The following is a 13,501-nucleotide window of genomic DNA, read 5'->3' as shown; positions in this document are numbered from 1 at the left end:
AAATACTAGTAGTGATGTATTATTTGTAAGTATACAGCTAATATGTTTGGAGTTATTTAAAATTTATACTGATTAAAATGTATTTTCACTATTGCTGTAGACAAGCATCTACATAAGACTGTAAAATCGATTGTTGTTTTATATCAAACAACTTTTATAATGCTTATTTTTATTGTTATAATATTTTATAAATTTTAAGGAATATGACAAAAAAGGTATTGTAGGTATTGAAGGGGGGTCTATGGGAGGAGCAGTGGTACAAAAGGGGAACAAGAATGTGATTAAATTCTATTTAAATAAAATATGTTTTTAAATGTTAACAAATTCAGATAAATTGAAATCATGTAACTTTTCTCATCATAATGCAATAAAAGTTAAAAAAACTAATGGTCAGAAAAAATAAGTAGACATTTTTGTAAAAAGTAACACAGACTATTCTGTAGAGTACTAGAATGGACAGCTCATAAAGAATAACCAATGTTTATTAGATATTTTAGGAAGTTACTATTAGCTAGGAACAAGAAGCTCATATGTGTTATTGGACAAAGGTTTAATATAGATAGAAAAAATGTAGTATACTCTTTGTATAGGCAGGAAGAAAAAAGTTAGAAAGAAGAATTTTGAAAGTTTTTTTAAAATTGTAAATAAATAGTGCTTAAGAAGACAGGCATACTTAATGTAATTTGAACACTTTACAATATACATTATATATAGAAGCACTGCATGGCACCTCATTAATATGTATGACTTTTATGTTTTCATTCATCCATTCAAAATGAAATTCAACTTCTAAGAAGCAAGCTTGATCCCCAAGGCCAGTTAATTATTCTTTTTCCCTAGGAAGCCAGTATGAGGATCTTCAGCTATACTCTGGAGGAATCTGCAGAGCTCTCTAAGTATCGAAAATTTTCCTCAAACCTCCACGTTCTAGTTTCTGAAATACTAATATGGCAATTAGGATAAATACTGTGTGCTATTCTCCAGTAAATGCTACATATTTTATTAATGGCAGTCATTATTAACACATGCAGGTCTTTGGACTTACTTGAGGATTAGCTATGAGACTTCAAGAAAGGTGAGGAAAAAAACCACTCAAAGATTAAAAAGTCACATTGATTGGCTTTTATCTGGTAAGTTCTTCATGTGTTCCTTGACAGTCTCCTGAATTTTTTTGTTCTGACACACCTGTGAATTATAGAAGTGATCTTATCTCCTTTTCCTGTAGTATGTATTCTGTATAAAAAGGTATGTGACTCTTTCAAGGGAAGAGAAGGAATTCATCATGAATTCAGAATTTGGACTTTGTAGAAATTCTGTCCAGACCACTTGCTTAAGACAAGCTGGAAACATTGACCATTTCCTAAGAGCAACAAGGTGGAAGAAGATTTGAGAAATAGTACATAGTAGATTTTTAAGGTTTTAGAGTAACTATTTAGAGTAATTATCCTTCTATAAATGGGGCATTTACAAGCCTGTGAGAAGGACAATTCCATAAAATAAATGGTTTGTGTCTAACTACTGTGAGTTGTTCAAAAACAGTGCTTTAAAAATAGCTTTGATGGCTAAAACAGATAAGGCTAAAGGTTATTCTAAAACTAGTTTTGAGATGGTGAGTCAAAGTACAAACATCAAAACACTACAGGAATTTTAGTAATTCAAATATTAAAAAAATGCCTTCAGAAAGAATAGAAAATACAAGATGATTGATGTAATTTGTATTGTTCAGTATATATTTCATTCAATTGGGTATAAGAAACAATCAGAAAAGACACAGATTCAGAAGATATAATAATCTTTCTGTGTACTGATGAAGTCTTGGATACATGAATACTCTCACAGTCATATTTAAAATCTTATGCCCTGAGGTCAGGTTTATGCTGTATGTAATCCATAGCTCTTGTGCCTGAGTGTTTCACATGGTATTCTCAAAAACTGTGTTTCTCATTTATCTTTTTAGATTCTAAGTTTTCTTATGAATAGAGTAATAAAGAATACTTTCTTTCTACTTCTCTCTCTCATACACACATGTATGCATGTGTACACACAAACTCCATTTGTATATACTATAGCCAATAAAGAAAGTTATTATATAAGGTAAGACTGGCAACTTAAATATTTTCAAGGTATAATACATAGCTAAAATGGACAAAAGCTCAACACAAAGATAATTGCAAATATGCTAAGCCAAATAAGAAAATTTAATTATCACTAGACTGCAAGAACTACATATATCAGAGATTTAAAAACCCATATTGTAGGAAATTGGGCTATCTTGGTCTCTTTTCCCACTGTTGGAAGATATATGGAGAAGATTAAAACAAAAAAATTAAGAAGGGAGGAAAGCTATATCTACAATTAAGGATTACAGTAATGAAACTTTTGGAAAGAAGGGTCCATGTGTAATAGCATGACCAGCATCTATAGTCTTAGAGTGAAAACAAACCAAGTATCATGAGAATGCACAAGCAACACCAGTGGCCCAAATGCAGAATAGGCAATTTGGGCAAAGAATTTCAGGACTTAAACTTACTCAGAACAAAAGCCTTCTATGCGATTATCACATAGCAGTGACATCATGATCAGTAGTACACACTAAGCCATGTTAACAGCCTGCATCATACTGCATTTGGCATGCTCTTTTATTTTTGTAATAATATTGCAAAGTAGGCCTCATTACTGTCTTTGTTTGCAGATAGCAAAATGATTTTTATACAACAAGGGTGTTTTCTAGGTAGTTAGTGGATGATCTGGTATATATCTCTTCTAAGAGCTTGAACTCTGTTTAAAGGATATGTTATCCTCTGTTAAAGGATATTTATTCCAAATTGATTCTGCAATTGAACATTATTCTAAAATGATTGTAAATACAAGACTAGAAATTTCAGTGTTGAATAATGCTGATTAAAGGTAAAGCCTTCTGTGATCTAGTCATAGCTTCATGCTTCTGGATATGTCCCTATTAATGTATTTAGATATGTCATATTAAAAGCATGAGAATGTATGTAGAAAAATGTTAAAATTCAATCTAGAGCTCATTACTTCATTTATAACATTCTAGTATTCAGAAGAAATATTTCATGGTTTGGTTAGTGGTTACTTGCTCAATTGCTGTTTAATGAGAAAAATTATATAGTCACGAAGAAGAATTTACAACAATGTGCCACTCAGTTTACTGTGATAAAACAAAAGAAAAGAATTATTCATTATAATTAAGTCAAATTATTTTTGACTATTAGCTTGCAACAGATAACAGTTTACCAGGATCCAGAACAGAAAGTGGTAATTGTGTATTTAAAAATGCAGAAAATTTATATATTTTATGCATGACAATTTACTTGGGTGTAATAATAATCCAAGTCATTATGCTATTGACAGAGCACAGGATATTTCTATACTATCTTTTGTCACATAAGTACAGTAGTGTTAGTTTTACACAATCCAGGAAAAGTTTACAGGTACATAGGCACATTAAAAGGAGCAACTTTCACATTGCATTTACTAAACTGTTTATATTTGGCTAATATATATCATATATATTATATATATATGATATATATATTATATATATATACTATATATGTATATGATATATATACAGAGAGAGAGAGAGAGAGAGAGAGAGAGAGGAAGGTAAAAATCAATTAAATTTTCACAGGTTCCAATTGCTTTATGATCCTATTCTTAAATATTTTTAAAAATTAATTCTATGCGGATTGGTTCCATGCCTACATGTATGTCTATGTAAAATGTGTGCCTTATGCCTGGGCAGGCCAGAGGAAAGTGTCAGACAGATCCTCTTTTACTTACAAACAATTGTGAGCTGCTGTGTAGATGCTGGGTTTTTGGAATAGAAATACAGGGATGTAACCATTAAACGTTCTCTCCAAACCATCATTCTACCATTTTTTCTTTTAAAAATTTTAGGGCATTCTGTTGATTACCTGATATCATTAATGGAGAACAGGACAGAAGTGACACGTTTCATCCTTGTGGGACTCACCAATGACCCAGACCTGAAGCTTCCACTCTTCACCACCTTCCTCCTCATCTATACCATCACCCTTATAGGAAACCTGGGGCTGATCCTGTTGATTCTCTTGGACTCTCGGCTCCACACCCCCATGTACATCTTCCTAGGTAATCTGTCCTTAGTGGACTTTTGTTATTCTTCCACAATAACTCCAAAGGTCATAGCTGGATTCCTTACAGGAGACAAGATCATGTCTTACAATGCTTGTGCCTCTCAGATGTTCTTTTTTGCAAACTTTGGCGATGTGGAAAACTACCTTTTAGCCTCAATGGCCTATGATCGTTATGTAGCAGTGTGTAAGCTCCTGCATTATGCCACTACCATGACTACACACATGTGTGCATGTATTGTAGTTGGCTGTTATATCTGTGGCTTCCTCAGTGCTTCCATCTATACTATGGATGCATTAAGTCTCTCCTTCTGTGAATCCAATGTCATTCATCATTTTTTCTGTGATGTTCTTGCAGTCATGATTATATCTTGCTCTGATAGACATGTTAATGAACTGATTCTTATTTATGTAGTCAGCTTCAATATGTTTTTTGCCCTTATAGTCATCTTAATATCCTACATGTTCATTTTTACCAACATAGTAAAGATCCACTCAGCTGCAGGATATCACAAAGCTCTCTCCACTTGTGCCTCACACTTCACAGCTGTCTCCATTTTCTATGGGACAATCATATTCATGTACTTGCAGCCCAGCTCCAGTCACTCCATGGACACTGACAAAATCGCATCTGTGTTCTACACTATGGTCATCCCCATGTTGAACCCTCTGGTTTACAGCCTGAGGAACAAGGATGTGAAAAGTGCATTCACAAAGATTGTATTGAGGTTAAGATGATGTTTACAGCTTTGATTTTAGGTGTTTAGAATGAAAAGCACTTGGAAACATTAATCTTACCTTAATTCTATAATGAATCACATTTCCCCACCCTACTCAAATACAAGGATCTGAAGTGACTACCTCTGCAATGATGTATTGGCATTCAGAATAATATCATCTTTTTCAGAAGAGTAACACGTGAATAACAAGATTATAATAACTTTCCATCAGAGTGTAAAAATCTTAATTTACTATATTATCATATTCAATCCTTTTCCGTGCAATATTCTTTCTGTCATATCAATACAAATCTATGTAAGCAGGTGCACACAAAGTGCTTTAAAGTGAAGACACACTTATAGATTTCTTGAGAAGACTAATACAAATGGATGTGAGAAAATTGCTGTAATATGACATGGATTTGTTATATGTTTACATTTTTTGTGTTCAGTTAATTATGTTCATTTTATAGGGACATCCAGATGAATATACTAAAAATTTAATTATTATTTAATGACTACAATATGAGGGGAATAAAATCTGGAGTGTATAAAAAATGAGAAACTTGTGTTTTACCAAGAACCTATTATGTTTCTGGTGGGTATTGTATAATACCCACAAAAGAATAATCTCAAACAGTTAAATAAAATATAAAGAATAAAAATATTTTCATGTACAAGGTTACTAATTACTCATTTAAAATATTTTTTGAGATCTACTACAACAAAGACATCTAATCAGGTACTATTGACCATGGTTTTTTTTTTTGTTTTGATTCATTAATCCATTTTACAGTCCAGTCTTTATCTCTCTCCTGGTTCACCCTCTGACTGTTCCACATACCGTACCTCCTCCAGACCCCCATCTCCAAAGGGATGTCTCTAGCCCCCACCTCCACCCCACTAGACCTTCCCACTCCCTGCAGTCTCAAATCTCTTGAGGGATAGGTGCATCTTCTCTCACTGAGTCAAGACCCAGAAGTCCTCTGCTGTATATGTGTTGGGGGCCTCATATCAGCTGGTGTATGCTGCCTGGTTGGTGGCTCAGTATCTGAGACATCTCCAGGGTTCAGATTAGTTGAGATTGCTGGTCTTCCTATATGGTCGGCCTTCTCTTTGACTTCTTCCAGCTTTTCCTTAATTCAACCACAGGAGTCACTAGCTTCTGTCCATTGGTTAGGTGTAAATATCTACATCTGAATTTTTCTCCTGCTTGTTGGGCCTTTTGGAGGGCAGCCATGCCTGGCTCCTATTTGTAAACACACCATAGTATCAGTAATAGTGTCAGGCCTTGGGGCCTCCCCTTGACCTGGATAGAAATTTGGGCCTGTCACTGAACCCCCTTTCCCTCAGGTTCTCCATTTTTGAACCTGCAAGAACAATTATGAGTCAGAGTTTTGACTGTGGGATGGCAACCCCATCTCTTCACTTGATGCCCTGTCTTTCTGCTGGAGGTGTACCCTACAAGTTCTCTCTCCCCAGTGTAGGGCATTTCATCCAAAATCCCTCCCTTTGAGTCCTGAAACTCTCTTACCTCCCAGGTCTACCTTCTAGAGGGTCACCATACCTCCCACTTCCAGAGGTTGCCTGTTTGAATTCTTTCTATTGGTCCACAGGGCTTTAGTCCGGTTCCCCAACACACAATACATGATCATGTTTCTTCCCTTCCCTGTCCCCTATTCTATGCAGGTCCCTCCCTCCCTTACACCCCCATGATTGCTTTCTTCTCCCTCCCAAGTGGGATTGAGGCATCCTCACTTAGGCGCTTCAGTTCGTTGACCCTTTTAAGTTCTGTGGAATCCATCTTAGATATTCTGTACATTTTTTCGTTAATATCCACTTATTAGTGAGTACATACCATGCATATCTTTTTGGGTCTGAGTTATCTCACTCAGTATGATATTTTCTGGTTCCATCCATTTGCCTGCAAAACTCAGGATGTCCTCATTCTTAATAACTGAGTAGTATTCTGCTACGCCCACTCATCTACTCCAGTAAAGTCTGAGTGTCAGGCAGAGGCTTACGACTTCAAAGGGAGTTTGCCTCCTGGGTATTCAGTCAGTCGCTGGAATCTAACTCAAAATTTTTCCAGATTAGTCTTTCCAATACTCAATGTGCCTGCTTCTTCAGGCATAAAGGTGCCCCAAGAAATGATACATAAATGGTTAAAACTAAGATTAAACATTGTTCCCTGGCCAGCACAGCATTCCATTATATCCTAATTTATTAACAAGCTGTCATTACCTTGGAATTTCTCACAAGGAAGCTGTCTTATCAAACAGGGTGTCCTCAGAGTTAGGAATAGAGGTCAGGCACTATTGCTAATTGTAAACATAGTTAGAATTCTCAGAGCAGTCCCACAGAAGACAGAATTGTTTTACATACCAGAGAGGAATTGAATGGCTTCCCTCACTTAAGGGCATTATCAGGAACTGCTAGACTTCCTGGGTGCTTGCCTCCAACAGACCCAGAGAATTAGCTTGGGACTACCACTGCTCTTCTGCTTTGCACCTGGATGCCTGATCTTACCAATCTTGATGTGACCATCACTTGCCTACATGACTTTTGTCATTCACCCTGATCTGTATACTATATAAGCCTGGTTTTCACTTTGTGCAAACGCATTCAGATTCAAGATTCAGGCATTCAAGAGAGAGCATTCAAGCTTTGAGCCTCATGAAGTCCTCAGCTCCCCAGGCCCAGAGTGCTCAGGCCTGTGGGGGGTAGGGTCAGTGCCTGTTCTGAAGAGGTGGCTGTTTTAGACCCAGTGTGTTTCAGGTGGCCTCAGATGTACCTGGACTGCTGAGCTGCCAGATTTTCATTTCTCTTTTGTAATGACTGTAAAAGTTTGATGCCATCTTTGAGAAATACACTGAGACTCAGAACTTCCTTGTGTCGGTTCTGTCATTCTCGCCGATGCCTTGGTGACCTGACTAGTACCCTGTTCTCCTGTAGATTGAGGGAAGTCCAGACTGGCTGGTCCGCAGCAGTATTCCATTGTGGAAATGAAGCATTCTGTATCTATTTTTCTGTTGTGGGACATCTGGGTTGTTACCAACTTCTGGCTATCACAAATAAGGCTGCTATGAACATAGTATAACATATGTCCCTGTGGCATGGTGGGGCATCTTTTGTATATATACCCAACAGTGGTGTAGCTGGATCTTCAGGTAGATCTATTTCCAATATTCTGAGAAACCTCCACAGATTGATTTCCAGAGTAGTTGTACAAGTTTACAATCCCACCAACAGCAGAGGAGGGTTCCTCTTTCTCCACACCCTTGCCAACTTATGCTGTCACCTGAGTTCTTGATCTTAGCCATTCTCATTGGTGTAAGGTAGAATCTCAGGGTTATTTTGATTTACACTTCACTGATGACTCTTTTGAGAGTTCTTTAAGTACTTCTCATCTATTTGATATTTCTCTGTTGTGAATTCTCTGTTTACTTCTATAGCCCATTTTTATTGGATATTTTCTTTATTTACATTTTGATGCAGTTGTATGATTTCTTGGTCATTAGCTTCTTGAGTTCTTTATATATTTTGGATATTAGCCCTCTACAGTATATGGAGTTAGTGAAGATTTTTTTCTCAATCTGTAGGTTGCTGATTTGTCCTATTGACTATATCCTTTACTTTACAGAAGCTTTCCAATTTCATGAGGTCCCACTTATCAATCCTTGAACTTAGAACCTGAGACATTGGAGTTCTGTTTAGGAAATTTCCCACTATGCCTATTAATTTGAGGCTCTTTCCAACTTTCTCTTCTATTAGATGGAGTTTATCTGGTTTTATGTTGAGGTCCTTGATCTACTTAGACTTGAGCTTTATACAAGGTGACAAACATAGATATATTTTCATTTTTCTACATATAGACTTCCAGTTAGGCCAGCACCATTTATTGAATATGCTTTCTTTTTTTACATTGTATATTTTTGGCATCTTTAAAAGAGTTAGAGTCACATCCATGGTATGATTAATAGTTTAATTAGAAAGAATATAAAAGCTACTATAAATATTAACAAAGTCTTTGAAGAAGATAGATCATGTGAGGAGATAGTCAATCTGGTAAATGACAAATAGTATATAAATGAGCAGTGAAAAAGTCTAAAGTTGTAGAAGTAGTAGAAAATATTAGGCTTAAATTTAAATTGTAAAATTAAATATCAAGTGACAATTCAATTTACAAAATTTATTATTCAAGAATTTTATACATGTATATAAGGAAGTATAGTCCTTCTTACCCCTTGGTACCCTTACTCACCCCCCTTCTTCTCCCAATGAAACACTTCTCAACAACTTTCTTTTCAACTTTCATATCTTTTATGTATGGCCCATTAAGTTAAAATAAGTTCACTTATATGAGTGTTATGAAGGTATTATTTATTGAAGCATGAGCAACTTATTAATAATGTAGTACACCATCCATCATTATCTGTCAATAGTCCTCAGGGATGGATGGGTCAGCTCTCATAAGCCTCTCCCCGTTACAAGAAAAAATGTTGATGCACCAAATCTTATGCATTCCCTATGCAGGTATTCACAACTGAAGTTTGTGGGTGCATGCTATGGACTGGGGTTTTCTTATGTGGATCCCTTGTACCCCGGGACAATGAGTTCTGGCCAGGTGTGCAAGGGATTCGGCTGGTGATAAACAGACACTACTCAAAGAAGTATAGGATCTGAATGTATTTCTTAAAAATTGCATGAGGCTTTTACAATCATTGTAAAAGAGAAATGAAAAATCTGGCAGCTCAGTGGTCAGGGTACCTCTGAGGCCATCTAAAATACACTGGGTCTAAAACAGCAGCTATCTCCTCTGGACTGGTGCAGCACCCCTGGGCTTCGAGCACACTCAGGCCGCAAGGGCCCGGCCAGAGTTCCGGAGACCTGGGGGTGCACCAGCCAGGAGGACAGAGAGTCAAATCTCAATTCTCAATGCAAACTGCTTGAGTGCAGACTGCTGACTCACACACACACACACACACACACACACACACTGGTTTCAAGGTCCCATCCATCCTAGGTAAAATGCCCACTATGCTAATCTTTTGTGGAAGTAGAGACAATCTCTTGCTAATTCCTAAGAGTGGTTCAGCAGCAGTATGTGACTGAGAATGAGGATTTTTCTTGACCTTGCTCTGGGATAAGCCTCCCATTCTACAAGCTTCAATGCCCTACCCACAATGCTGGAGGCAATTAGTCTGGGTGGGTAAATTCCAAACCAGGGTTTGGCTAAGATGTTGGAACATTGGTAAAGGTCAGAGAGCAATGTTCAATTTTGTCTAGCTGTTAATAAATCATATATTGGTGGGCACCTACCACACGAGTATGAGGACATATTTGGGCTACCTCTGAGTTAGGGGTGTCAGGAGACAATGCAGGGGCAGGAAACTGACTTCCTTGAAGTTTTCACCTCAAAAACTGCTGTCATGCAGTCTGCGTGGCAGGTGCAGCAGCTATGTCATGTCAAAAAGTCACTGTTTTACAGAAGTCCTCTCAACTACAGTCTCTTAACAGTCTTTCTAACCTCCTCTTCTATATTATTTCATGTGGTGGGAGAGGCGATACTGATGGCTTCTTTAAGGATGAGCACTTCACAGTCAATAAGTGCCAAACCCCATATATGGAAAATTTGCCATCAGTTCATGTGATTATAGAGGCCAAAAATATACATTGTGTTTCCTGGGAACACTGTTAAACCAGGCAGCCTTGTAGGTTAAGACACAGTTCACACATGTGAAAAAAGAAAAGTGGAAGGAGAAATCAAGGACTGTGATCCAGTAGTTCTGGGACCTAGATTTGACAGAAGATAGATATCTCTCTTACACAAAGGAAGACAGGGAGAGGAGGGAAAGAAGGAATTAGAGATGGAGACAAAGAAATAGACAGATTAATTTTCTACTTCATTTTATCTGGCTGAGCCCTCTGAGAATTGATTAGGACAAATCATTGCAGAACCATGGCTTCCAAGAGCACTTACTTTCAAAAGCATTGTTATTAGCTCCCAGAAAAATATCAGTTGGGACATTTTTATTATTTTTTCCATTTTTTTCTTCATCTTTTTGTTTTGACAGTGTCTTGGTAAAAAATGTAAATTAGTCTCAAACTATTATAAATATATGCATATCAGCCTCTTGAGTACAGAGACTCCATGGGTTTACAACCATCTTTCACAAGAATACTTTCATGTTAAAATATTATGCAATATAGTTAGACTAAAACATAAAACTTCCACACAGATCCAAAATGCATTTCATTTTGGAAAACTGGCTTCAGATAAGTCAGTGTGTCCTCACTCTTAAGGCATGAGAACTTCCATATATGGTCTGTATTATGTTCCAGTTTTACAAACATCCATATTAACACAAGTTAAAAATAAATTGATAAAAGATGCATTCAATAGATCTATATTTTATTTTTATTTGATTAAAAAACAACACCATTATTATCACTCAGATATTATAACTCTGAATATGTCTATTATTATAAGGTATAATTTCAGAAAACTGAATTTAGTGTTGGTGTTTATAAGCTAGGTTCAACAAAGGAACCACCAAATTGGCTGCTCAATGATTTGGGGAAGGGTTTTATTGTAGATAGAAGAGAACAGCCAGAGATAGCTGGAAAAGTTCAGAGCAGAGAGGAAAAAGTAGACTATATGTAGCCAGGACTATTTGCAAGAGAAGCAAGAATAACAAAAGAGAGGAAAAGGACAATTGTGGAGACAGGGGGAATAGCTTCACTTCATATAGAGAAGCAACAGGTGTGAAGGAAGTGGAAACCCCATGACCTGCAACAGCCTGGGAACTATGATATTGGGTGGGGAAGGAATGGGAAAGGTGAGAAGGGCCTGGAGGCAAGAATGGACTTTGAAATGCATAACAAATGTATGTGAGTGAGTGGGGAGTAAGAAAGTCTAGAGGCCAATATGGGTTTGGTATACAACCACATGTATAGTCAAGGAAAGTGACCCTTTCATCAAGTAGAAATACATTTTTTCATGTTCCTTGCAAATGCTGACATTAGACTTTTATCTCTCTTCCATAATTCTTCTATAGTACAGCTTCAACTGAGCCTAGACTGTTATTTATAGACATATGCCCTGACCTGTGGAGTTTGGAAAATTGGAGGTTCCTTTCAACCTGACAGTTTTCAAATATGATTTAGGGCTAGCACACACACATACACACACTGATAAATGGATGCATGGATTATTAGGTAAATGACATGATTCATAGAAGATAGATAGATAGATAGATAGATAGATAGATAGATAGATAGATAAACCAACAGGCAGATGGGCAGACAGAGAGATAACAAATCAAATCTGAATCAGTGAAAAAATGAATTCAGGTATTGCATGTCTCAAATGTGTAAATCAATATAATATCATTTTGGCCTGAAGATAACCTTTCTGAATGCAGTCTTGACTTCCTTGTTCCTCAGGCTGTAGACCAGAGGGTTCAGCAGAGGGATCACCATGGTATAGAACACAGACACAGTTTTGTCAGTGTCCATAGCATGACTGGAACTAGGCTGTAAGTACATGAAAATTACTGTTCCATAGAAAATAAAAACAGCAGTGAAATGAGAAACACAGGTGGACATGGCCTTTTGGTGTCCTGTAGCTGAGCGCATTTTTAGAATGGTGATAAAAATCATTAGGTAGGACATTAAGATGATTATGAAAGCAAAAAAGATATTGAAGCTGGCTACACAAACAAGAACCAGCTCATTTACATGTTTATCAGAGCAAGAGAGTACCATGACTGCTGGAATATCACAGAAAAAATGATGGACCACATAAGCCTTACAGAAGGAGAGACTAAATGCATCCCCAGTATAAATACAGGCAAGCCACAGGTGTAGCAGCCTGCAATCATCCATACACACATACCTGTAGTCATGGTGCTAGTGTAGTGTAGGGGCTTACACACTGCTGCATAGCGATCATAGGCCATTGAGGCCAACAGGTAATTTTCCACAGTAGCAAAGCCTGTTACAAAGAACATCTGGGCAGCACAGTCATTATAGGACATGACTTTATCTTCTACTAGAAAACCAGCCATGACTTTTGGAGTGACACCTGAAGAGTAACAAAAGTCCACCAGTGATAGATTACCAAGAAAAATATACATGGGGCTGTGGAGGTGAGCATCAAGGACAATCAGCAGAATCATTCCCAGGTTCCCCACAAGGGTGATGGTATAGATGAGGAGAAAGATGATAAAGAGAGGAAGCTGTAGGCCTGGATCATCAGTAAGTCCCTGAAGGAAGAACTGTGTCACTTCTGTTCTGTTCTCCATCAAGGTTATCAGAGAATCAATGGGTGATCTGTATAAAAGTGTCAAAGTTACAAAAAGATAATGAGGTAGAATTGAACTTCACATTGTAAAAGAGCATATAGTTTGTTTTTCTATTATAAAAAGCATGAGTTTGAAAGAAATGATTGTAAATTATATACAAGGTTGCAAGCTATTGAATCTTTGAAATCTCTAAGCAGTGTTCTGCTAATTTCAATTGTATAGCTATGCAGTTATCTAAAATGCAATAGTTTAATAATTGTTGATAAGTCTGCATTCTACTTTTTATATGAAGAGTTAACTCTTAATAATCATCCCATCCCTCATCAATGGGCTA

At 36.9% G+C, this 13,501-nt stretch overlaps 1 protein-coding gene and 1 pseudogene across 1 annotated transcript; one reads left to right on the top strand and one right to left on the bottom strand.

The window, feature by feature from the left end:
• The first annotated feature begins 3,950 nt into the window (after positions 1-3,950).
• On the top strand, positions 3,951-4,877 carry LOC116101075 (olfactory receptor 5B3-like). The gene has a single exon (XM_031384766.1). It carries the CDS (start codon positions 3,954-3,956, stop codon positions 4,875-4,877), a length of 924 nt encoding a protein of 307 aa, XP_031240626.1. The 5' UTR covers positions 3,951-3,953.
• A 7,373-nt stretch (positions 4,878-12,250) lies between these two features.
• On the bottom strand, positions 12,251-13,170 carry LOC116101074 (annotated as a pseudogene).
• Positions 13,171-13,501: the final 331 nt, after the last annotated feature.

Source organism: Mastomys coucha, unplaced genomic scaffold (assembly GCF_008632895.1).
Source record: "Mastomys coucha isolate ucsf_1 unplaced genomic scaffold, UCSF_Mcou_1 pScaffold21, whole genome shotgun sequence".
NCBI lineage: Eukaryota > Metazoa > Chordata > Mammalia > Rodentia > Muridae > Mastomys > Mastomys coucha.
The sequence above is the reverse complement of the archived record's forward strand: the minus strand, read 5'-3'. Positions and strand labels throughout refer to the sequence as shown.